Source organism: Dysidea avara, chromosome 2, assembly GCF_963678975.1.
Source record: "Dysidea avara chromosome 2, odDysAvar1.4, whole genome shotgun sequence".
NCBI classification, from domain to species: domain Eukaryota; kingdom Metazoa; phylum Porifera; class Demospongiae; order Dictyoceratida; family Dysideidae; genus Dysidea; species Dysidea avara.
Genome location: NC_089273.1, coordinates 31,372,333 through 31,397,497, shown reverse-complemented (window position 1 = coordinate 31,397,497; position 25,165 = coordinate 31,372,333). Strand labels below are relative to the sequence as shown.

General features: G+C 36.5%; 1 protein-coding gene and 1 long non-coding RNA gene across 2 annotated transcripts; one reads left to right on the top strand and one right to left on the bottom strand.

Annotated features, from left to right (window-relative positions):
• Window positions 1-788: 788 nt before the first annotated feature.
• On the bottom strand, window positions 789-2,169 carry LOC136244364 (uncharacterized). The gene is made up of 5 exons (XR_010695182.1): window positions 1,781-2,169; window positions 1,423-1,737; window positions 1,231-1,361; window positions 1,102-1,180; window positions 789-1,043 (listed from the first exon to the last, which is right to left on the bottom strand). It is a non-coding gene; the product is annotated as an uncharacterized lncRNA (long non-coding RNA).
• An 11,926-nt stretch (window positions 2,170-14,095) lies between these two features.
• Window positions 14,096-21,421, top strand: LOC136244356 (uncharacterized). The gene is made up of 2 exons (XM_066035930.1): window positions 14,096-14,159; window positions 20,224-21,421. The coding sequence occupies exon 2, from the start codon at window positions 20,230-20,232 to the stop codon at window positions 21,310-21,312; it is 1,083 nt and encodes a 360-aa protein (XP_065892002.1). The 5' UTR covers window positions 14,096-14,159; window positions 20,224-20,229; the 3' UTR covers window positions 21,313-21,421.
• The last annotated feature ends 3,744 nt before the right edge of the window (window positions 21,422-25,165 follow it).

Below are 25,165 nucleotides of genomic sequence, written 5' to 3'. Positions count from 1 at the left end.
TCCATTGTGCGCAATAGTACGCTCACATAATTCTATTAGCATGTTATGAAAAGTTGTCTTGGTTTTCCACCAATGGTATTTACCATACATTTTGTGACTTCGAGAAAATAATTCATTTTTAGGCAAATGAAAAAAGTTTCATTCATAACATACATCTCTATTGGTCAGTAGCCTCTAAGGACACATAAGAAATAAATATTTCCTTACAAGGATCTATTAGAACAAGCAGTCTATACATATTTTGTTATATTTTCCTGCATCTGTGTCATGACAGTATTTTTGTTACAAAGCCATTATACAATATGTGACTGGGCCTGTGAAAATAGGGCATAAAATTTGCCTACTTTTTCAAATTTTCATGACTCATAATTTTTTATGCCATTGTGCTGTAGCTACATAATTTTCAGCACTTATTTAATATTTCATTGGCTTTATAATATTTAATAGTTATAGAGTGCAGATACCCTATTCCAGCACTGAGATATGTTCTGTTATGTGATCACTGGGCGAAAAGTTCCATGTCCGCTTGTAGGTAATGAGTATAAAATGGCCATGAAATTTGTCATTTCAGCCACATTTCATACTTAGAACATTAGTAGATTTCAGTAAAGTTTCATACAGAGGATAGAGAAAGATTTACTGCATCTAGAAAGGTGCTGGAAATGAGGCAGTGAAGAAATGTACATTTTAACACTGTGAAATGCATACAGGATGTAAAAAAATCCTGTAGCTGAAATCAACATTTTCTATATTGTGAATATACTGCGCTAGTAATATAGCTAGCAATGTCTCGCTCCTGTGTTGTATTTACTACCCACAATACGTATTTCATTAATAAGTAAAAAAGCACATCATTTGTACAGCAACTATAATTTTCAGTTCACAAATTGAAGTTCTTGACACCCTCAGGATTTTTTTTTTCTGAGGGATGTTACATCACTAAAATTAATGTAGATTGGCTCTTTTACTTCTGTCCGTTGAGTGCAGCTTTCTTCTCCTAATCTGTTTCATCACTAGTTATATATAGTTCTTATAGGTAGCATCTGTAAAAATGTTGTTACAATAAAAATATTGCTATGGAAATTTTTTTCTGTGACAAACCTTGAATTAATGTATACTATTCCTTGTACAGTGTCATTCATAGCTTTCAGCTATGATCACAGGTTTCTCCACTGCCTAACTTCAATAGACCACAAAATACTGATTTCCAAGAACTATAGCAGAACTTACTATGTGATTTCATCTACAGTACTACCACAAGACATCTTCATCAGCAGTCCAAGTTTTGAAAGCATCAGTAACTACTTTGTAACTTCCTTTGACAACTCTACGTAGCTAGGTGATGTTGATGGCAGATCCCACTGCCATGCAATGATAGATAACAAAGTAATAATGAATCATGAATTAGCCATATCTTCTTACCTCACAATTGCTACAAATGCAGCTCTTCCTATATGTCTTTCTGCAAAGTTCCCTATGTCAGGGTAGCTTGCATTTGCAGTCATCTATAAAGTAGACTTAACCAATTCACTGTGAGGTAGTTGTACTATAGAGATGATGAGTGCTTGTGAAATGCACCCAGTTGTCTCTCGACCCAGGGGGTGTTATCCTCTACTCCTTTTGCCAGCAAGCAACATGCGATTTTGTAGCCGCCAAATGCGTGTAGCACTGTAGCTAGCTACTGTAGCAAAGGTATACAATTGTGGCGTCGCCGGAAAAGGATGGAAGAGGCGATATCTATGAACGATCATAAATGCTGTGACAATCTTTATAGCTATACCTGCAGGTAAGTCTGCCATGGAGCACAAGCACTGTTCTAGTTCTGGATGACAACAAGCTGCATCATTGCTAGAGCCTCGTTATTAACTGCGACTAGAACAATCGGAAAAAACATGCAGCGAAAGTGATTGTGTGCAATCTGTGCATGCATGCATGCTGTTGCAGTGGCGGATCCAGGATGGGGCATTTGGGGCAAATGCCCCCCTTCAAGAAATTGCATACAAGATCGAGATACTCTAATAGAGCAGTCAATTACTCTAATAAACCAGTCACAATATTCATGAGGCAGTGTAGCTTACCTATGAAGCTATAAATAGGATTTTATTTTACATAACAGACGTGATATAGTTGGTAAGGATAACTAGCTATTATTGTCGTGACCTTTTTTTTTTTTTTTTTTTTTTTTTGGTCTTCAACTGGTTTTCAGCAAGTTTTTTTGGTCTTCAACTGTTTTTCAGAAAGGTGCCCCCCCCCTCTTTCCAAACTCTGGATCCGCCCCTGTGTTGGTATATATATACGAGCATGGTAGAGCAGTGGCCTCATCCATATAGCTAGTTAGTCTGGCGCCGCCCGCCCCTTCGCAAAAAGTAAGGGTCTGGTGAAATACAAATACCTAATCATTTCAAAAGGAATTCAATTAGACAGCGTACGTATTGTTTGTTACGTCAGATGATTGCACTTCAATTCGAACAAAAGCATTGTGTTGCCAAGGCGATTTCTGTGTGAACGTCATTGGCATGCACTAATTGGCTAGCGCCGAATCTGGGCACTAGAAATGATTTAGTATCTGTATTTCACCCTTACTTTATGCGAAGGGGCGGGCGGCGCCAGACTAATAGCTAGTGCGGTGGATGCACTGTGGCTAATTAGATTGTCCACACTGATTAGTAAAAATATTCATGTACTTGAATGCATTCCTGTCAACTTCTTAGTCAGCTTTAGCCTACACTATAGTATGTTCACGTTGAGCTGAATCCTGAAAAACAGCTAAAAATTAAAAGTGGATTTTTTCTCAACCGAGTTAACATTTCAGCTAACCAGATGATTATTGGTAACAGCAAAGGTGTCAACAGCAGACACGTATGGTTTGGCTCCATTAAAAGTTCAGGAAAGGGCTGTAATGGACACTGTACTTATATGGCTTCCCCATAGGAAATGTATTGTGAAAATTATGATTCGCCATAAATATTATGTCAAACAGTTGAACAAAAAGATTTTGAAATATTTTTAGCGGATCAAGCAGTACTACAAATGAGCCAAATTTCAAGATCGTGTGTAATTGCATCCATGAGTTATTAAATGTTTTTGAGGATTCAGCTCAACATGAACGTACTTTAACAGAGCAAAGCCCAACACACACACACACACATACAAACACACACACACAAAAGACAATACCTTCAGCTACCACTTGCCTACCTGACTGCATCTGTGCGCTAGCTACTCATGTAGGCTGGTGCTAAGAGTCATCGTAAGCATAATGAGGGCAGGACTAGTAGTATACGTAACTCACAGAAAGGTGTACCATACAGTATCTCATGTGAATGTATGGGCATGGCAGCCCAATTAAGTATCACCTGTACCTTCACCCACTACATAATGTTATATCAGAGCCATGGATGGTCTGCCTCCCCAGTTGTCACTAGGTTGCCACTTAACACCTGGATAACTGTACTGGGCATCAAACCTGGCTGAAACCTTTCAATTGCCAAACTCAGACCACTTATCATAACTGCCTCATTTACTCTCTCTCTCTCTCTCTCTCTCTCTCTCTCTCTCTCTCTCTCTCTCTCTCTCTCTCTCTCTCTCTCTCTCTCTCTCTCTCTCTCTCTCTCTCTCTCTCTCTCTCTCTCTACATTAAATTTTTCTATGTTTTTTGTGATTTATAATGTCCGTGCTTGCATGCATGTATGAGTCAAAAGCAAAGTATAAGTCCTTTCAAACTATTGGCACACAGACTAACAGTTGTTCCTTCAAGCCATTAAAATGAATATAACCATTAACACTAATGAAATAATGTGCTGTGGTGGATTCCCAGTATGCAAATTCATAGAATTTTTGCACTACACATCACTGCCTGCTTCAGAGAGCTTTTGCTCAATATGCTTCACACATCACTCTGGAGATTATTGTGAACACTTGGCACTTTTAAGTTAGTTTTAATATAGAAAAAGCTAGCTACCACCATTAGCAGGATACATGTGCATAGATGAATTGCATTCCATCTTAAGAGCCTCTGTGATTGAAACTTACTTTGCTACATGCTTAATGCATGTTCCTGACATGTAGTTATGTATTATAGTGCACACAATAGTTGCTAACAGGTGACTAGAAATTCATTTACAACAGAACAAAGTAATGTTATAGTTTAATATGTATTCAACCAAAAGCATTTAAAACTAGGGCTACCAAAAAAGTCACCATTTAAGAAAAGTCCCTATTTAACAACTGGGTAAACCGGAGCAATGTAAGTAACCTTTCTTGCTCAAGGAAGCAGCAACAGCAACTTAGCATCAACCCTGGCTGAAACCTTGCAATTACCAAACTTTGATTGTGCCTACTAAAATTCATGCATTTGATAGTGACAGTCTGACAGACCGTTAGCAGCTATAGAAGTTTTTTTGTGATTCAAAATGTCTATAGACCATGCTTACATGAATGAATAGCAAAGTATATAAGTCCCTTCCAAGCATTGGCGACACAAACACACTAACAGCTGTTACTTCAAGCCACTAAATGGATATAACCACTAATGAAATAACGTTAACACTGTGGAGGATGCCCAGTATGGAAATTCATAGAGTAGATTACTAAGCTATACTTCACTGCCTGCTTTGAAGAGCAATGTGTTTCACATATTGCTGTGAAAAAATTGTGAACACTTGACACTTTAAACACATAAAGCTGCAGCTACCACCATGCAGGATCAGGTAACATACGTAGTTAAGCAGGACACATGTACACAGATGGATTGCATTCCATCTTACGAGCCTCTGAGATTAAACTCTTACCTTGCTGACATGATAGAATTTTGTTCACACGTTGCTGCTAAGAGGTGACCAGAAACTCATTTACAACAGAACAAAAAAATAGGCAGGTAGCTATATGTAGTTTATGTATTTAACCAAAAGATCTACCAAAACATTTGAATATAGTTATGTGTAATTCTTCAACTCTATGAATATGACCAATTAGCTGCCACCACCCGTCTCACTCAATCAAGACATGCAGTTTCTTAGCAAATAGCTAATTTTAGGAGAACTTTATTCCTCATGCAAGTCCTTGCACATTACTAGCTACTAGTTACATGTGAATGATGATCACATCTAGTTGGTCTCATAAAGTTATTAAGGCATACAGGTCTCCAAATCTGTATAGTAAATCTGTGAACTAAAAAAAATTAATGTGATACTAGCTATAGACCACCATACGAGAGTGCTGTAATCCAAACATTTTGTTTTCTTACAACATCATAATTCTTGCATGGATAGAAACCATTTAACTGTAAACCAACATTGCAATTAATAAACCATCTAAGTGTCATTAGTGTTTTTTTCCGGGTGTAACTAATCACTGGACTGGACTACTGGACTGGAACACTGGACTGGACTACTGGACTGACATACTTTTGGTTTTTACACATTCTGAGATTGGTTTTGTTGAGTCTAGCTAGCCAAGGGTCTTCAAAAAACTTGCAGCCTGCTACAGGAGTAAGCAAAAACTGACTTCTCACTACTTGTTGTGTTCTACAGCATTTATACACTTCTTAGTATTGTGTTTTGGAGATTGTAATACCTAGCAGTAGCTAACCAAAAATCATTTTACTATATTTGTGCTCCCTATCTTACACTGTATCCTTGAACTAAATAGCTCAGACCCCTGGGACACAACCTATCCTTCCTAAGATAATCTATTGTAGCTAAATTTGTTCCTACATGTAATATACAAACTCATTACACAACTGTAGAGTTTTTTCTGCTATCATGATTAGTTCTTACATGTGCTGGTTGGCGTACTATAATATGTGACCAAATTTATTAGCATTGTACAAGCTTGCTACTATCTCCAATTGGTTAACTATAACTAGCATATTCCCTGTAGCATACTGATAAGTAGTATAGGTGTATGTACTGTAGAAGAACATAATAAATAGAAGTGAAATCACTAGAAGTCAGTTTTTGCTTACTCCCACTCCTCATACTCATTTTAGTAACAGACTGCAAGTTTTCTGAAGGTCCTTGGTTAGCAGGAATCAATAAAACCAACCTCAGAATGTGTAAAAACCCAAAATATGTCAGTCCAGTAGTCCAGTCCAATGTTCCAGTCCAGTAATCCAGTCCAGTGATTAGTTACACCCTTTTTTTCCTGCAATAAAGTTCTACCAATAACTTCTTGTACCAAGAGTCCATACTATAAGACCTCTTTATTATGAACTATTGATAGTACACATATACAATCAAAAATCAGTAATTTACTGTTATACATTACATACACTTGTCAGAAAGTTCCCAGTGGCAGTGACACAAAGACTAACACCTGTTGGTTTGACAACCATCCACTACAGGATTGCAGGAAAGACTATACCACAGTTGGCTGTGGTGCCTCAACAGAGACTAGGGGAGGTCACAACATTACACTGTGTTGACGTCATCCATGACTGACCAAAGAGTTGAGATTAGCCATATTGTATATTGTCAATGTAGACTTGCGTGCATCATGTATCAGGTAATGTAGACAGTATGATGCAGCTAATGCACACAGAAACTAGCTATATGTAAAATGATGTGATTTCATCATAGCTAAGTTGATAGCTTGCTTCAGTTATAAAATTAATGTAAAGCAACATTAGGCCCCTATTCGGTGATTATTAGTTTCTCATCCAGCCTTTCTAATTATTATGATGCGGGCGGGAGGGTATTACCATTATGCCATTATTTTATAATATTAACACACTGATGTACAGACCTTGTCCAAATTATCTTTCTTTCTTACTACAAACATTTCCTTCACCAGCTGATTCTACTTTTCGTGATCGTCAACTGTTTTTCGACAGTCAACTGAAAGCCTGCTTTGATGAAGTCGATAGAGCACGATTGCAACTGGCACTGCAGCAATTTGCTAAGGAAAACAACAGTTCTCCTGGTGATATATAGCGTATTGTAGCGTTCATCAACAAAAATTATAGCAGTTTGGTATCACGTGTTCTTCTGAGCATGCGCAGAGTAAATAATGGCTTACCATGCGGTAGCTTAAGAAGGATGCGGGCGGTGGATGAGAAACTAATAATCACCAAATAGGGGCCTTACAATAATATGTCACCTCAGCGATAACCGGGAATGCTAGGATGGCATTAACTTAGTCACTGCACTGTAGCTATGTTACACATAATCACCCACATAACTGTAAAGGCATATATTTCCATCCCTTATATATACACTAGGGGAAATTTTTATGGTGTACATGTATAATATTCATAGCCACTTACATTTCCTTTATTATTATATTCATGAAATGCACTATTTCTTTTTTATCTCCTGGCAACCAAGTGCAGGTTATTTTATCGTAGTAATCAGTACCTTTCCACAAATCCAGGTATATCATTGTAGTATACATTAAAGTACATAGCATGAAGATGGTGAACCGCTGAAACAGTAAGTAAAGCCATCGCTAGATATTTACTAAAATAAACACTTTGTCACAACGCCATACTCCCCAGCTGTCTGTCACTATTCATGACAAATTCTAACATCCATATTGTACAAAGACACAAAGTGTAACACACAATTAAGGCCATAAATTCATGTAATATTTACCTTGGCATACAGTACATAACTATCCAGCTCCGTGTGTTGACTGTTTACATTGTCATGTTGAAAGCCCTAAAGGGTTGAGTATCATCATTGTATGCCATAGCTTGTTTTTTCTGTAGCACGGTAAGTCACTGAGAAATATGGTGTAGTTGATTTAGATACAATTCTGGCATCACATAAAGTTAATTTTAAAAGTAAAATAGAGCTTCCTTAGTATAACAATTCATATACCACTAAAAAGTTATTGCAGCAGCATAATATGGGTTACAGTGTTACACATTGTTGTAGACACACTCTGTTATATGTGACCGGATTTGCGAAAAGGTACCTTTTCCACACATTTGACATACCAGCAAACAAAATGATGTAACACTTGACTCCTTATACTGATTAACTTGCTCTTAGTATCAAAATGTAGCCAGATACTGTAGCTACAATCATTAAAAAATTCAGGCAATTATGTTTCATGATCAAAATGTTATGAAACTTTGAAGTTCAAAAAATGGGTCAAATTTTGTGTGTGAAAAAGGTACCTTTTCGCAAATCCGGTCACATATGATGTTGAAAGCCTATGTTGTGTTGAGAACCAAGTTTTGGCTCAGTATTACACTGAGCTAAACACAAGAAACCTGCAATATCCATTTGATCAGTTTACAGCTGCATTTTCACTAGTCATGAATGTGGTGAAAATCTTAATACTGATTTTATCTACATTTCTTGTAAATGTTAAAACAATTTACTGCAATGTGACACTAACAGGAAATTGTACAGAAAATGTTCAAAAACATTTCCTGCATGATAACTCGAATAGGAAATTCTAAAGGAAATCATTAAAAAAATTTCCTACGTGCTGACACAAGCAGGACATCTTACTTTTCGTGCAGTGGATGGTGTATAGTTTGTGCCCACATGCCCTATTTTCACAGGCCCAGTCACATATTCTTTTATCCTGAGTTTTTTCTGCTTGTGCCTAAATGGCATATATAGTAATCCTAAAAGTAGAGTGCATCTATTGTAATAAAATCATACACATACAATTACACTCCTTGTTTTACAATCTCATAATGGTTCATGCTTGTATACTTGTAGCTATCATCACAAAAAATTTAGCAGCATAATAATGGGATGGTCATTGAATAATTCAATTAGATTATGATACCATTAAATTTGAAAAATGGATAAATCAATTGTTAAAGGAATATTTAGGAAAATCAATAGCTATTTGAGTGAGTTAGAGCTCCAGCTTATAATATGAATGCAGAGTTGCTTTAAAGAGTAGTGATGTTAGTAAAATTGCTAATAGTAAATGGTTCAAATTAAACAAATCTGTGTAAGGTGTATTAGAATAATTGACTATTTTATTAGAGTATATTGGGATTTTCATTAGTCACAGTGTGTGTGCAGTGTGTGTGCTCACACGTCTCATTCTCTAACAGTTGCACAAGATCTAATGGACTAAAACTGAGCCATAATCCATCTTTCAATAACAAAGAATGTCACTTCTATTTAAACCGAATATGTAGACTGTGGATCTCTCTACCAATTGTCAACACGGATCTATCTACAGTAACCATCAAAAATCAAATTAAATTATTCTTCTGGAAACATTTTATTGCAAACTTTAATTCAACCGACATTCCTGTATCAACCACTCCTCCATGATCTTTGATCATATCTAGTCTTCCCCCTGATCACAACTTGTCACATCTTATTTCTTAACTATTGTAAGCTAAGTAGTTATGTTACTATAAATCTTAAGTTAAGTAGTCATAATTTTACTTTAATTGTAATTTTAGGTTAAGTATAATTATAAGTAGTGTAGTTTTTGGGTACTGGCACAGGATGCCAGTATTCCGTCAGTGTAATTTTTACATAATATAGTTAGTTTATTACATTGTACAACTCTTTTGTCTGTCACTGCTTTTTACACTGTAAAGTCTTTAAATAAATAAATAAATAAATTTTCTGTGACATCTATTTCTCAAGGGACAATATAGTCATTATGCTCATGTCTCTAAAATACATATGCTAGCATAATAAGCTTGTGCTGAGACTTTTGTAAATAACAAGCACTGATCTGATGACAACCAACAATATTCACCAGCAACAATAAGAGCAGTTTTTAATGGACCTTGCCAGTGATATTATGCAATGAATTGTCCCACAGAATTATAGAGATTACAAGTTAGATAATGTTTGATAACAGACGAGGGTGCAATGCTGGAACATATTTTTCTTGAATCACTTCTTCACAATGTTTAAACAACTCCATATATAGAAGCAGTTAAATGAAAGCAACCATTGGCACAACTGCTATAGCTAATTATAACAGCCGTGTTACCTTTTTCAACACATTATGTGCTGATAAATACCATAATGGAACAGTCACACATGTACATGTATCTATCATTCTGTATGTACCATAACAAAATGTAACATTTAAAATTGTAATAGAACTTTAATTGATAAAATGGCACTTTATACAGTATTAGACTTGTCACTCTTCTGTATAATAGACTGCGGGGGCTAAAAAAAGGGGCTAGTTGTGGCCAAAAAGCTAGTTGTAAATGACTTTTGGCTAGTTATAAAAGTCAGACTAAATAGCAAGCTGCACCACAGAAAAGAATAAAGTCAAAAATTACATACATGTGCTGTGCATGTTTACAGGGGTTTGACAAAAGTACCTCAAGATCCAGTCTTGAGATTGCCATTTTCAAAAATTTTCTGCTTATGGTCCACTAATTTAAAAATTGCAACTTATAGTTATGGTCATTTTCACAGTTCACTATTGATATAAAAAATTGCCTTAAAATCTTATAAAACAATAAAGAATTGACTTGTACGTCACTGTAAGTTTGTTTGCTATTTCCTAGTTCCATGCACATCTCAGTCACTTATATCTCAAATTACTTCCAGATTCAATCTCACCACAATTATGTTTCAACTAGGTAAATATGCTCCCACACTCCCCTGAAATCTCTTCAATTATTCCCTTCACTGACATTTTGCTACACAACAGTCGTGACAATATAGAGCACAAAATACAAAATATGTAATTCAAACACAAAGAAAATTTAGTTTATATGTACTCCCCCCCCCTGGTCTCAGGTTTGGGCTAGTTGTAAAAAATAGTTTTATTTGCCACTGTAATAGAGACTGTGGTATAGTCAGCTGACTGCAACAGGCAAGAGCAAGGATATAGATAGGGGGATTGAATATTTCAGCTGAAATATCTGGACCCCCCGTTGAATGCGTGCAAATGGTGTTACTAATAACTTTTGTAGGGGGAGTAAAATATTTCAGAGGGGGTCCAATATTTCAAACATTTTAGTTCCGGGGTCCAAATATTTCGATATATTTGGACCGGGGGGAACCAAAATAGGGGGATCCAAATTTTTAGTCACAGGCCGCTCGCCAGACTAACTTTTAGCTACTATAGCTCAGTAGCCACAGAAAAGAGAAGTAGGCGAGACAAATAGCTAGGCTTCTGAGCAATAATCACATTACCCAACTCTTCGTATGACGACTAGTTGACGAAAAATGGTGAAGCCTGGTTTTGATCAAGTGCTCTTCGTATTGCTGTTAACTGTCGACGTACTACAATCAAACGCACAAAACACCACCGAGTCTAACGTTATCCTTGAAAATTGTCGCTACTTTCCCGACGAAGCTGAATCCTGTATCAGCGACTATGAAACTCTAGAGGAGTTACTTAGAGCTGACGATGAACAGATTGCTACACTTGCTAGGAATTTTTGGTGGGGACTATTCTACGGAACGGAACGGAACGGAACGGAACGGAACGGAATGATGGACTAAACCACGGAACGGAACGCTTTCTCAAATTGAAGCTTGCAACTTACCATTGCTGAAACTTCCCTTATAAGTTAGCAGTGGCATCTCCAGTGGGTGATTAAACATAAGATAAAAAGAATTAACGGATCGATTGTGGGTTTTTGTTGGTTGTCATTAGTAACGAAGTATTATTGTGGGATGAGCTGTATCAGTGATGTTCATCCATACGGAAGGGAACTTTACGTGAGATGTTTTTCTTATTTAGACTTTAGAAAACAGTCTGGGCCGGTCTTTCAAGCCATAAGTCAGTGAATAAATAAAGCAAGCAGGAAGATACTGGTAACAGGAAAGAGCCAGCTGAATTAAAACTTGAAGAATTTTGTGCAGTGTGTAAGGAGCAAATATATTGGCAGACCGCAAGGAGGGTATATTCTGCAAACATCACTGAAGTGTATGCATGGAGTTATTTATATATTAACAGCTGGTGCAATGGACTAATGCCGTATTCAATAGTGAGCTGATTTTATCTGTTGCACAATTCAAGGATGTGTCTGACTGCTAGCCTTGAATCAGGCTAAATGCCAAAACTCCAAGATCAGCCAAATCTCTATTATAAGCCGCATGTGAAACCATGCCCGTAGCCACCAGGCAAACGTGATTTGGACCAGGATGTTTGTGTAATTTCAAAGTATCTAGTCAGACCTGAAATGGAACACTCACATTAATTACATGCCACCTAAGAACCCTAGGATTTCTTAAGTGTAACATTTCACATGCTTCACTTCAAACAAAACAGGTTAAATTTGTTCGTCTATTTTCAAGTGATTCCCAGTCCAGCTGGTCCATGAAATTACAATGGGAGCACATGAATTTGTTACAGTGCAGGCTGTCCTGTGTTGGATCTACTCTAGAGTTGAGATTTCAAGGTAGACCCACTGCCAATGTACTGACACTAGTACTGTTGTAGCATGTTTAAGTGGAGGACAAATGAAATAGTAATGCTAGATTATTTATGTATACAAATTTTTCATAATGAAATTGATATCCCATTTTGATTTGTACTTCCACTTAGCAACATATTCAAGAACAAGAAGCTACCACACTTAATCTCCAACCACTGTCATTAATTAACCAAGATCTCACTAGTCTGTAATTCACCTTACTGTAGTGATTTTATTGATTCATCTGTATGTTTTCTTCATTTTCCTTTGAAGTTGTACCAAGAGTTCATAATAAGGTGGAGAGTGTCTAACTTGAACGCATTCACCAAACACCCTGCTTAAAGTAACACCTCGGTCAGAACAAAGGCTTTACCTTCTTCAGCAACACTAATCAACAGTTTTCTATCCCCCAGTAAAGGTGTTGATTTGATGAAAGGTGAACTTTACGCAGGGTGTTTGTACAGGCCATACTGAGAGTTAGACACTCTCCCCCATACAAATCAGTATTACGAACTCTTGGTTGTACAGTATAGGTAAACAAAGATAAGTTTCTCTCCCATCTTATTCTAGGATTTCTATTGACAAGGAAAATTCAATTATTTGTATACAGGCTCAAAATTGAGAAAATATAAAGAAAGTGAATTAATATTAATATTATACAGTCAGTTTGCTTTTGGATATTTAATGTCTCCAACCACAACAAAAATTCGATGAATCCATGCATCTCATCACTGGTCGTCTGAACATTCTGAAAGTGATACCTCACTCAATCAACCATATATTCTGTTTATTAGACTGAATAAAGTCATGATTACCTAAACAATCACTTAATTAATGTTTTATAATTATTCTATTCCATTTTTCCTGGAGGTTCCACTGATAAAATGCAATTTCAGCAATGATAGCAGCTAGCCAAGCTGCAAGTTGATTCAGAAAGCATTCCATTCTGTAAAATAAACCCCATCCAGAATTCAACTCAGTACTCAGGCTGAGATATCTGACAATAGTCCACTACTCTGTTAATGAATCATTGATGTTCACACAATATAGCCTCCTTGAGGTATCTGAATGTTTGCTCCTCACACACTGCACAAAATTCCTTTAGATTCTGCTTAGACGATGAGTTGATTCAGCTTGTCACCATACTTGTTTCCTTTGTATAGTGTAGCTATACACATACTGATTTATGCCGATTAGAAAGGCTGGGCCTCAGACTGTACATTCTAAAGTCAAGTAAGTAAAAATAACTCACATACACTGTACTAGTAAAAAAAAGTCATACATTAAGTTCCCTACTTGATATATCCGAAGATGAACACACTGAGTCAGCTATTCCCACAATTAGTACTTCGTTACTAATGACAACCAACAAGAACCCACAATCGATCCTTAAATTCGTTTTATCTTTCTTGGGGTACGTTTGATTACCTGCTGGAAGTGCCACTGATAACTTGTACAGCAATGGTAAGCTGCAAGCTTCAATCTGAGAAAGCATTCCGTTCCGCAGTTTAGTCCATCATTCCGTTCCGTTCCATTCCGTTCCGTTCCGTAGAATAGTCCCCACCGGAATTTTTACAGAACGGGTCAAGACCCTACAGAGTACATCAAAATAACTTACATGTTTCAGATCCCATCAAGTGACGAGGATGAAACTTGTGTTCCTATTGAGCGAAATTACATTTGGAGCACTTCACCAGTTTTTTTACTGGGACCAAAGGCACTATTTTGGCTATCACTATTCTCTATCAGTGTCAATGAAGAAAGTGTTACTATAAGGCTACCTTGTATACAGGAGACTGCTCAAAGAGATCTGCTCACAAGATTAACATATCTGGTAGGTAGTTCAGTATTAGCTAGTTAGCTAACTAATAATGATTCCATTTGTACTGTACTGAACTAATAATAACGAGGCAAGAGACACTGGCTAACATAATGACAACCGGTATGTGAGAGCTGCTGGTTGTAGCTATGTGTAGTGTTGATAAGTGATAGTAGATTATTGTTGCAAATGAAAATATCTTTAGATTCCTTGGTGTGTGGGCTGTGCAGTAGTGCAATAGAGGCTGCATTCTAATGGAGCAAGTTTTTGGAGTTAATAGCAAACGTATATCAATGTCCTTATACATGTACTTGTCCATATCCATGCAGATTTGTCATCTTCAGAGTATACAAACAAGAATGAAGACTCCAATTGCCTGAGACTCCAGTGTGGCCCAAAATGTTATAGGTTCCTTTTGGACTCCTTGGATGATAATGTATTAGTAATATTTGATGTTGATATATCATACCAATCAGTAATTGAAATTGCATTGATTTTGTGTTATGTTTTGGTTTGATATTGCAACATCCAAAGTGCAGTGTATTTTATATTGAACCATTGACAATCGGTACGCTAAGCATTGATTGTGCAGTGGGCATATATAGTTTTGCAGTATAACCATAATATTAAGCTATTAAAAATGTGTTCTCAGTGTCCTACGTTACTAGTCTATAAGAGTGTGTAGGTATATTATGTATATCAATACACACCTGCATTGGTTGTTTACTCACTCTGTCAATATTGAGCTGCATAACTATAACACCAATTATAAAGTATGCAATGAATAAATTCACTGGTAGTTAATTCATGAGCTTAATCACCTACTACAATATTCATAACAAAATAGTTTTATAGAACAATACTAGAATATGTCTGGGAATGCAATTAGTGCTAATTGCATATTAACCATGTATTGGAGCCATTACTGATAGCTGTACTTCCATTCCTTAGAAAGTATATGGTTTTTACATGTATGTTCAAATTTTCTGTACATAGATAAAAACTAGTCTACATACGTAACTAATCTCATGTGCCACATTCTTGAGATCTAACTATTAATAATGTTTATACATACAAAGAACATGAATACCTCCACATCTGAATGGTTTGAAAGGAAGACACAGTTGGATATGATGTGGTCCCAAACAATGACACGTTTTAATACTGTATAGTGGGTTTTTCTTGAGAGAATTTTAATCTCGCATTTTGGGAATTTTACAATATTAAAATTCATGACATATTTCATCACGTGCAGGTGGAATTTTCTTTGTCACAAGGTTTTTAGCATAACATTTGACAACAAACCAGGTGCCTGTTTATGTACAAAACAGCTTAATTGCTGATTATTTATAATGACTTGATCAGTTGCAGTTGCTCGTTCCCCTATACACTGATCATGAACACATGTTTCTTCACCAAGCCTCGCTGAACAGCTGCATTCAAAAATTTTCTTCCCATAGTCGCCCATACAAATGTTACGAACGTCCCCACACTACAGCAGCCATTTTATGCCTGTGACATAATTTCGGATAAGGCTCAAAGTAAGAAGATAGTCTAGTAGACTAAACATTATTAACCATATATGGTGGCATGATTTTGGGAATAATTAGAAGCATAATAGGTGATGTTTTGCATGCTGCTCAAAATCATAATGCTCATTTTTTGGAACACAATAGCCTCATGCCTACCATGTGATCACAACTACCTCGGTGGTGTGTTCAAGTGCTATTTCATCTGTCAATATCATTCAGATTTGCACATGTTTACTGCACTGAGACTATTGTACAACTCTAGTTAATGATCTAGACCATGTGTAAACAATGTGATTTTGATAAATGCAACAGTAAATATTTCAAGGGGAAGATCTTGACAAAATTGTAAAATTTTGCTTTAAAAAGCATGCTACAGTATAATTATGGTATATATACCAAAACAGTGAAGTTGAGAAAAAGGCAGAAAAGCCAGTGTTGTGAAATCAGAGGTGGTGGTCAAGAAATGACTGCAAGTGTTCATTATCAGCTGTGTCTTGACTATTACTTTAGATTTTGTACCTTTTTCATCAAGCATTTAGGGGAACTGCACCCTTTTTCTCAAGGCTGTTCTGGTATAGATAGCACATTTTGTAATTGTAAGCCTTGGGCTTCCTTTTTACTTTTTTTCTTTAGGAGAAGACTTTTTAAATTTATATGGTCTGTTTAAACTATTTATTTTAATTATGATTTACATAGCTAAAGTTCTAAAAGGGTGACTTGTTTTGTAGCTGAATGGACTACAGGGTGAGTTGTAATGTACTCTACAGGGAGGCTTGTTTGTAGCTGATGTCCTACAGAGTAATTTTATCATATCTGAACTCACTACCAAGATGACTTGTAATGCTGTACATGTAATGTAGCCATACTCTCTACAGGAAGCCTTGCTTGGAACTGTACAGGGTGACTTGTTACATAGCTGTTTGTTTGTAGCTAAACTCTTTACAATCTACGTGTAATAGTTGTAACTTGGGCATGAGGGCTTTTCCTGATATGTATGCCCGACTGCACCAGGGCATAAAGCCCGAATGCCTGTGTTACAGCTAATATGTAACACTTACTTCTCAGGCTGATAGCCTGTACAGGGTGATCAATCACCCAAGCCAATACGAGTGCAACTACTGGATATATTATATGCATGCCTAAAATTTCCACTATGGTTCAGCAGCTATTACGTTCTGGTTACGTTCGGTTACGATGAACGGACATATCCTAGAGATATCATGGAGAATTTCGGTTATTTGAGGTGAGAGAGAACCATCATTATTAAATGAGGAAACATGTAAATACATTACAATATGATGAGCCCTCAGTCTCGTGCGACCACAGCCAGACTCTTAAAAGAGATCTGTGTGGGCACGGTAAGGTTAAACAAACAAACAAAATAATCCCAAATCCTACATACAAAAATAGAAATTTGTTACATTAATACACATGAACTGCGCTGTCCACTCACTGGAATTCCTGGCCAAGAAAATTTTCTGTGAGCAGAACATGCACGCCTTAGCAGCTGCATTGTCAAAAGTCTGTCGAATAGAAGACTTGGTGGTGGTTTAAGTGTGGATAATGTTTTAATCAGTGCTATTGAATCGTTTATGGAAATTAAATTACAAGTTCACTAAGGTCCTAGATAGGTAAGCTTGCTTGTAGATTGGTTACTCTGTGCATAGTGGTAGCTTTGTAATGGAGGCGTGTCCATATTTGAAAATGTGCAGAAACAATCGGTGAATAAGCTATAGCACTAGTTCTCACCTTAGCTCAACGTTTTTCAAATTAATTGTAGGATGGCGAGGATTCTCCGTCTGAGTGGTTTTCATGGTGAAATCCAAGTAATCACGTGAGTGTTAGTCAATCCCTACAATCGCTTTTGGCCTCAACATCTATATAATCACTGTCCAGTTGTAGCCTGGCTACATTTCATAATTATGTAGTCTGGTTAGCTGGGCTACATACAAAAATTAATGTAGTCAGGGTGGCTCCTTTGATCTGAGGTGTGCAAGTGTTACATAGTAACTTGTAGGCTATTAACGTGTAAGTATTACATGCAATAAAGTACGTGACCCTCTAACCATCAAAGACACTACCATATGGTGGATTAATCTAGTAAGTTATGCATTTTGACATATTTGTGCATTAGTAGACCAGTACACTTACCTTAAAGCATTCACACCCACAGGATCTCGGTAACTGGGATAAACAGATCATTCAGTGATTGTTCTGTGAAAGTCACATAATTATGAAAATGTTTTATCTTGTTAGTTGTTTGATCTAGTCATGTGTATCATTGAGATGAAATGGGAGAAGGCAATCTGTTACACTGAGGATAGTTACAAGCTACTTTGTCAAAAGATGGTATACGGTGTCCATGCATTTCACTATAATGGATGCACATTGCAAGTAATGAGAGAACTCATGGACTTGGACACTGTATATAATTACCAAGTAAATATCCAAATAGGTTGGCTAATGCAGCTCCATTTTCAGGCCTTGGTATGCCCTACCAGACAACACAACAGTTAGAGAGTTAAACAAGGAGATCATCACAGTATAGGGATGTTCATTTCAATGCACACACATCTGACACCATTATACCCTTTGATATGGTGTTGCAGAAATCAAATTACATTACCAAAAATTTAACAAACAAGTGTAAGAAAAATTAGGAATTTTGCAAGCTAGCAGGAATCATTACAATATTTCAACAAAGAATCATCACCTTAAGTTGCAAATTTGATCCCTTCTTGGACATGCTGGTTTTAATGTGAATTATTCGTATGGGCAAAACTACAGGAACACTTCAGAATTTCTAGTAAGGAATATGCATAGCCAGCCTAGGGCCTCAGAGCTCCAAAAATGGGGTCTCAGGCTTCAGAATCTAATATTCATACAGCCAATTTCACTAGCACTTCCTTCTATGCAGCCATGTGCTAGTGGTCAGTTCTAGGTAATCCCAGTATTCTACAGGCACTTATATCATTATGATAGCTAAAGCACACACTAATACTGACTCTCCATTGTATTTATATGATCATAAGGCTAATAGTGTGGGACAATTCTGTAATTGGGTTGGAGTCCAGGAGAGACATTGTCTAATTGTATTGCTACCAATGAATGTTAGCTATGAAAAGTACTTAAAACAAGTATGGCTTTTTATTGTTTCCGCTTCTCAACTAGCACCTTTGCACATTTTCCTGGCACCCTCTGGTTGTACAACTGAGTAGCTATACACTAATGAAAATTGGCACTAAGATTACAGTAAAGTATTGTTCAATGACATGATAAAGATGATGCAGCAGCTAAGAATAGGAGGCAACACTGGATCCTTAACAAAGGTCTCAAAATCAACTAGCTGAACAGTTGCTATACAGTGCTGGGAAAAACCTCCATGGGGCTGGAAAGATACGTATATTAAGTATAATATTAAGATTTACACACAAACACGTCTAGGATATAGAATTAAAACTTTTAAAAAAACAGTAGTCATACATATATGGTTATGTATATGAATACATATATATATAGTTAGACAGAGTCATGCAGTCTATACTGTTTGCATGGCAAGCATATTAATGTACGTACATGAAAGTCCCAGTGATACATGCGCAATGCGTGCTTGATTGATTTCTGACATGTGTGCGGGTGCCTCTATATTTGGCTTTCCTAGGGCCTTTGTATCTGGCCCTGAATATAGGAGTTGTTTTGTATAATAGTTTTTGACTTCGTTTTGCATGTTACAGTACATAGTTCCACAATTATAGAGAATGATATGTAAAGCTAGCCTATAGCCAGTCTGCTGATTTATTTAGACTGTTGCAGGAGTGCCACAAAAATATGGATGATTTCCATTTATTCACAAAGACATTAATGCATTGCCACAAACCAACACCTAGCTTGCATTGTCAGCAAGGAGAACAAAGGTAAGTCCATGATGTGCATACTGCGCTATGCCAAAATATACTTGTTGGGCTGAAGCAAAACCAAACTGGAAAAAAACATGTAACTTTAGCAGCTATTCAGAGCTATCTTTATCTGAAAGAATTACGCAGTAAGTAATCTGTCAGTCATTTTGAACTTAATAGTGTTTTGGTTTGCAATGTACGCAATTTTGGGCTTGAGTGCCACAATTAAAGATATTGTAAGGAGTGAATAATCTTTTGTGGGAAGGTGAGAATTAACTTCTTAATCCCTACTATAATGTACTACTGTATTGTAAGATTGCATTATAATGAGCAAACGAATAACTTCAATAAATAAATTTTGTATCAACATTTTGGGAAGGGTTTGAGCCACACATTTGTCACACACCTGAAACAGTTTTGGGACAAACTACTTAGTGCTGTTTTGTCTTTTCTGAATACAGTTAGCTAAAGTGATAAAAAAATTTAGCAATCAAAACATTTATTGTTTCAGGTAATTCAGGTTTTACAGTGTAGTTTCTGAATGTAAATACAGTTTCTTACTCAAGCATTAATTTTTGTGCTGTACTCTATGGTGTATAGTTTCTAATTACTGTTGACAATAGTCACTCTTCTGCAATGGTTTCTTTACAGAGTAGAATGTATGCACAAGGAAGATATGTTGAAGAACTAGATCTTGACTTAGCCAGCAAGTATTATTTTCAGACACAGAGTAATTCAGATGAGGATGTCCATTATCGAACTATATACGCCATGTTGTTTTACTTGGAAGTATTGAGTAGTCTGCTCTATACTTTTCTCTGTTTAACAACATATACATGGATATTTCCAGCTATCGTTAAATCAAAGCAAGATCTGAAAGAGACCATCTCTCCAAAATTTATCAAGTTAGCGACATTATATAAACTAAAGGAACCTCATTATATTGCAAAGTTCATAACTGCTATTATAGCATTAATACCGATGGTCACTTTTCATATAATTGCTGCAGTGGAATTGATCAAGCATCGTGAAGAAGTGCTTAACGAAGAAGATGTTCCAGCTCCATCAACCATTGCTCTTTCCTTTACATTCAGTGTGACTATGTTATATCTACTGATATTTTGTATTATGTACTGTTACAAAGGAGAGCAATTTGATCTAAAGAAGTACGTTATGCATTGCCTAACTTCATTATCCATTGCTTATTTTGGACATTTCGTTCCTTTTGTCTCACTGGCATTCATCCAAGATCCATTGAAAACGTTCCTTGTTGTTGCTGGTGAATTGCTGGTTGTTATCTGTGTGTATGGAGTGGTACTAGTGGCAGTATACACTGTTAGCTACCAGAGTGGTCGTGTGTTCCTGGATGCACTAGGCTGGGTTCTTTCTGCAGTAATAGTGATCGCAGCTCTGACAACTGTGCTTACTTTGTTCAGTCTTGGAAGTTTTAATGATTTTGATGATATACAAGAATTACTGTTTCCGGTGATAGGAACAGTTGGCACATTGTTACTGGGGTATTGCCTGAAGCCATCTGGAGAAGAGGAAAGCAATGAAAATGCTACCCAACAGCAAGAAACTCCTATTCAACCAGCTGATGCTAATACTGTAACTGCAAATGATGAAGCTGCTGTAGAAGAGGAAGGCAATGAAAATGCTACCCAACAACAAGAAACTTCTATTCAACCAGCTGATGCTAATACTGTAACTGTGAATGATGTAGCTGACTCAAATGTTTGAAAATCAAGCTGTGTTAACTATTTTGCTGGAACAATAGTTAGTAGTAGCTATGCATTTTGTTTTGTAGTTTATTATAATTATTTGCATATAAGTAAATTGTTAGGATAAAACATTTCTATTCCACAACAATGACGTAGTTATAATGCATCAATTTGTTACTAGCTTTATTGCCCAAGAATTGATAGCAAAATAATTAGTTGGCTGATAACCACTGTATTACTTATATCCCTTAATCTTCCAGGTATTGCAAAATCGCTTTACACTACTCCACATAATTGATTTAGATCTCCTATATTCATGTATTAAGCGATGATTGTAAAAATTTCAGGACTAGCTCTCTACATTTCAGTGACCAATTAATTATAAGGAATGCCAGTGTGATTGTGGAGCAATCTGATTAGATTTATATGTAAAAATGATAATGTTTTCATAGCAGCATGTATTATCGTCTTGTGTATAATTAATTTTGCTAAGAAGTTACTGATCTAATAATAATGGGTGGTTTAGACAAAACACTTCCATCCAGCTACAAGAAGGATTTTTTAAGTACATGAACAAGTGTGTCGCTATCCATTGATACCATGTACACAGAAACAGTACAGTATTATGTGTACTTAATTCAAGTGGGGAATATACTATACAAATAAACTATACCTAAAAACTTATTATTTTATGGCTGAGAATGTAGCATGCTTTAATGCAAAAATTGTGTATGTTTTCAAGCCAAATAGTGGAATAAATACAATTAAATATTTTGTGGGTAATTATAGTAAATGCAGACACTTATAAGACCACAGCTATAGACAGAATATTCAAAATTTGTTGAAAATTTGTGACGGTTCAGTGAAGGTACAACAATGAGCTGTGGTCTAAATAAGTTAGACCTTGGTTGCACAGGACCTCCAGCACATGTTACTAAATTCTACATAACCTTGTGTTTTGAACCCACCATTATAACTCTGTGTGTGTGTGTGTGTGTGTGTGTGTGTGTGTGTGTGTGTGTGTGTGTGTGTGTGTGTGTGTGTGTGTGTGTGTGTGTGTGTGTGTGTGTGTGTGTGTGTGTGTGTGTGTGTGTGTGTGTGTGTGTGTGTGTGTGTGTGTGTGTGTGTGTAACAGTGATGTTGATTGTGCATAAAGACATTATGTATGGTATGCTGCATTGGCAGCACTGCTCAAAATTTCTCCTATTATGCTCACTTTATTAATATTATCCCATTGTGCTCAATATTATACTCACATTTTTTCATTATAGGTGAATGAAAACAGTTTCATTCATAACATACATTTTTATTGGGTCGGTAGCCTCTAAGCACACGTAAGATATAAATATGTCCTTATAAGGATCTATTAGAACAAGTTGTCTATACATGATTTTATTTTCCTGCATCAATGTCATGTCAGTATTTCTGTTGTAAACCATCATCATACAGGTCTATAGCACTTATTTAATATTTCATTGGCTTTATAATATTTAATAGTTATAGAGTGCAGATACCCTATTCCAGCACTGAGATATGTTCTGTTATGTGATGGTGTATAGTTAGTGCCCACATGCCCTATTTTCACAGGCCCAGTTACATATTCTTTTATCCTGTTTTTTTTCTGCTTGTGCCTAAATGGCATAGTAATCCTAAAAGCAGAGTGTATCTATTGTAATAAAAATTTAAAATTATACACATTGATTTATCCATTTTGCAAATTTAATGACATCATAAATCTAATTGGCAATGACCATCCCATTGATACCACTAGTGAATAATTATGCTGCTAAATTTTTGTGAAGTATACAAGAGTTATGAAATATTAAAACTTAATATTTTGGTGAAACCAAGGGCTGGTCGAGTCATAGAGCTAGAGCTCTCGCTTAAAATTTGAATGCAGAGTTGCTTTAAAGAGTAGTGATGTTAATATAGCTGCTACTAGTAAACGGTTCAAATTAAACAAGTCTGTGTAAGGTGTCATTAGAATAATTGACTATTTTATTAGAAGAGTATATTGGGATTTTCATTAGTCACAGTGTGTGCATAGGCTAAGTTTCCTGAGATTATATTCCTCATCATGCTAGTTAGCATTATGCTTGATTCTTTCTGGTACGTTCAAAATTATGCTGGCATAATAAGCTGGTCCCTACACACATATAAGTGAATATCAAGCTTATTCGTTCATGTGCCTGTGGGACCAAACTTCCCTCATAATTATTATAATTCTCAAAATTTCTGACAACACCACTTCATACACTGTTGTTATTCCACAATTTGTAGCTGAAATTACCAACCAACCAACAATTCTAGCATCTAATATGTTACATGGTTTGGTCCCATGCACACAATACAGTATGGTATGCAAGGTTGACTTTGGTATGATTTTGATAATAAGCTCTCTGCTAGAATTATTATATAGGGTCCATGTGAATTTTGGATCTTATGAGGCAAGGAAGAGGTGACTGCAATACAGTGTAATTATAAGTTACCAGTACAAAGGGATTTAAGCAGGCTCTGTAAAAGTGTAAAGTTTTGAATCTTTTGTATACCACAAAACACACTAGTGACGCTGACACAACTCTCCCAGTGTATGTCACCCTGTACAAAACTAATGTATCAATGTGTCCAAAATCTTTTGTCATTGTGTACACAGACAGAGACAATACATTAAAACATTTTATTATCAAAGCAGACAAAGTTGGAGTTAAGAGGAACATGCAGTTTACAATATGATCAAGACACACGGTAGTGTGTCGTGCGGCCCAAGAAGCCGGCGCGCAACACCCGTGAGTATATTGACAGGAAGAAAGAAAACGCAATTTTCGCACCTCCGTAGCTCTGTGCTGCCTTGATGAAACAAGACGATGCTTGCTGTGGACACTCCCTCAAACTTCAGCACTCCACATTCCAAATCTTAGCGAAATCGCTTCAAGCGTTCCCGAGATATGTGACTTCAAAAATTGGCTTAGTTTCTTCGTTTTTTCTTCCTCTTGTCCTACACTTACAATAACTGCTATAAAACGCGAACGCCATATCCGATTGCCTTGAAATTTGTCACACAGAAGGGCGGTACAAAGGCGCATATCGGTACCAACTTTGGCTGGAATACGATAAACAGGCAAAGAGTTATGAGCGATTATTCACGAAAGATAACACTAATGTTTTTATTTTTTTATTTTTGTTTTTTTTAATATGTTGTCACGCCTACAGGGTAAACCGCGTATGGGAAGAAGCTGAAAATCGGTGGGTGAATAGGTTAACTATTGAACCTCAAACCTTTTGTGGTTTGAAAGAAATCGAGCTAAAAACTAGGAAGATACAACAAAAAAACCAACAGTGTGTAACAACTACGCAATCGAGATTAGCTAATAAAAAAACCACTGCTTTCCACGCCTACCAGATAAACCGCTTGGGGTAATGGTTTGAAAATCGCTGTATAGATGGAGTAATCATCTTAGAAAGGCTCTTCAATGGTGTAGAAGAATCAGACATAAAGCCACGGAGTTATAACACGAAATCCAACTTGGTGTAGCAAGTGCGAGATCGAGATACTCTAATAGAGCAGTCATCCTAATAGAGCAGTCACCCTGAAGAGAATTCAAGAGATCAGAAACAAGTAACCTGTATAGAGATCAGCTACAAAGAAACTACCATGTAGAGAGTTCAGCTACAAACAAATCACCCTGTGGAGAGATCAGCTAGAAGAAGTTACCTTGTAGAGAGTTCAGCTACAAAGAAACCATCATGTAGAGAGTTCAGCTGCAAACAAACCACATGTAGAAAGTTCAGCTACAAACAAATCTCCTTGTAGAGAGATCAGCTAGAAGAAGTTTCCTTTTAGAGAGTTCAGCTACAAACAAATCACCGTGTAG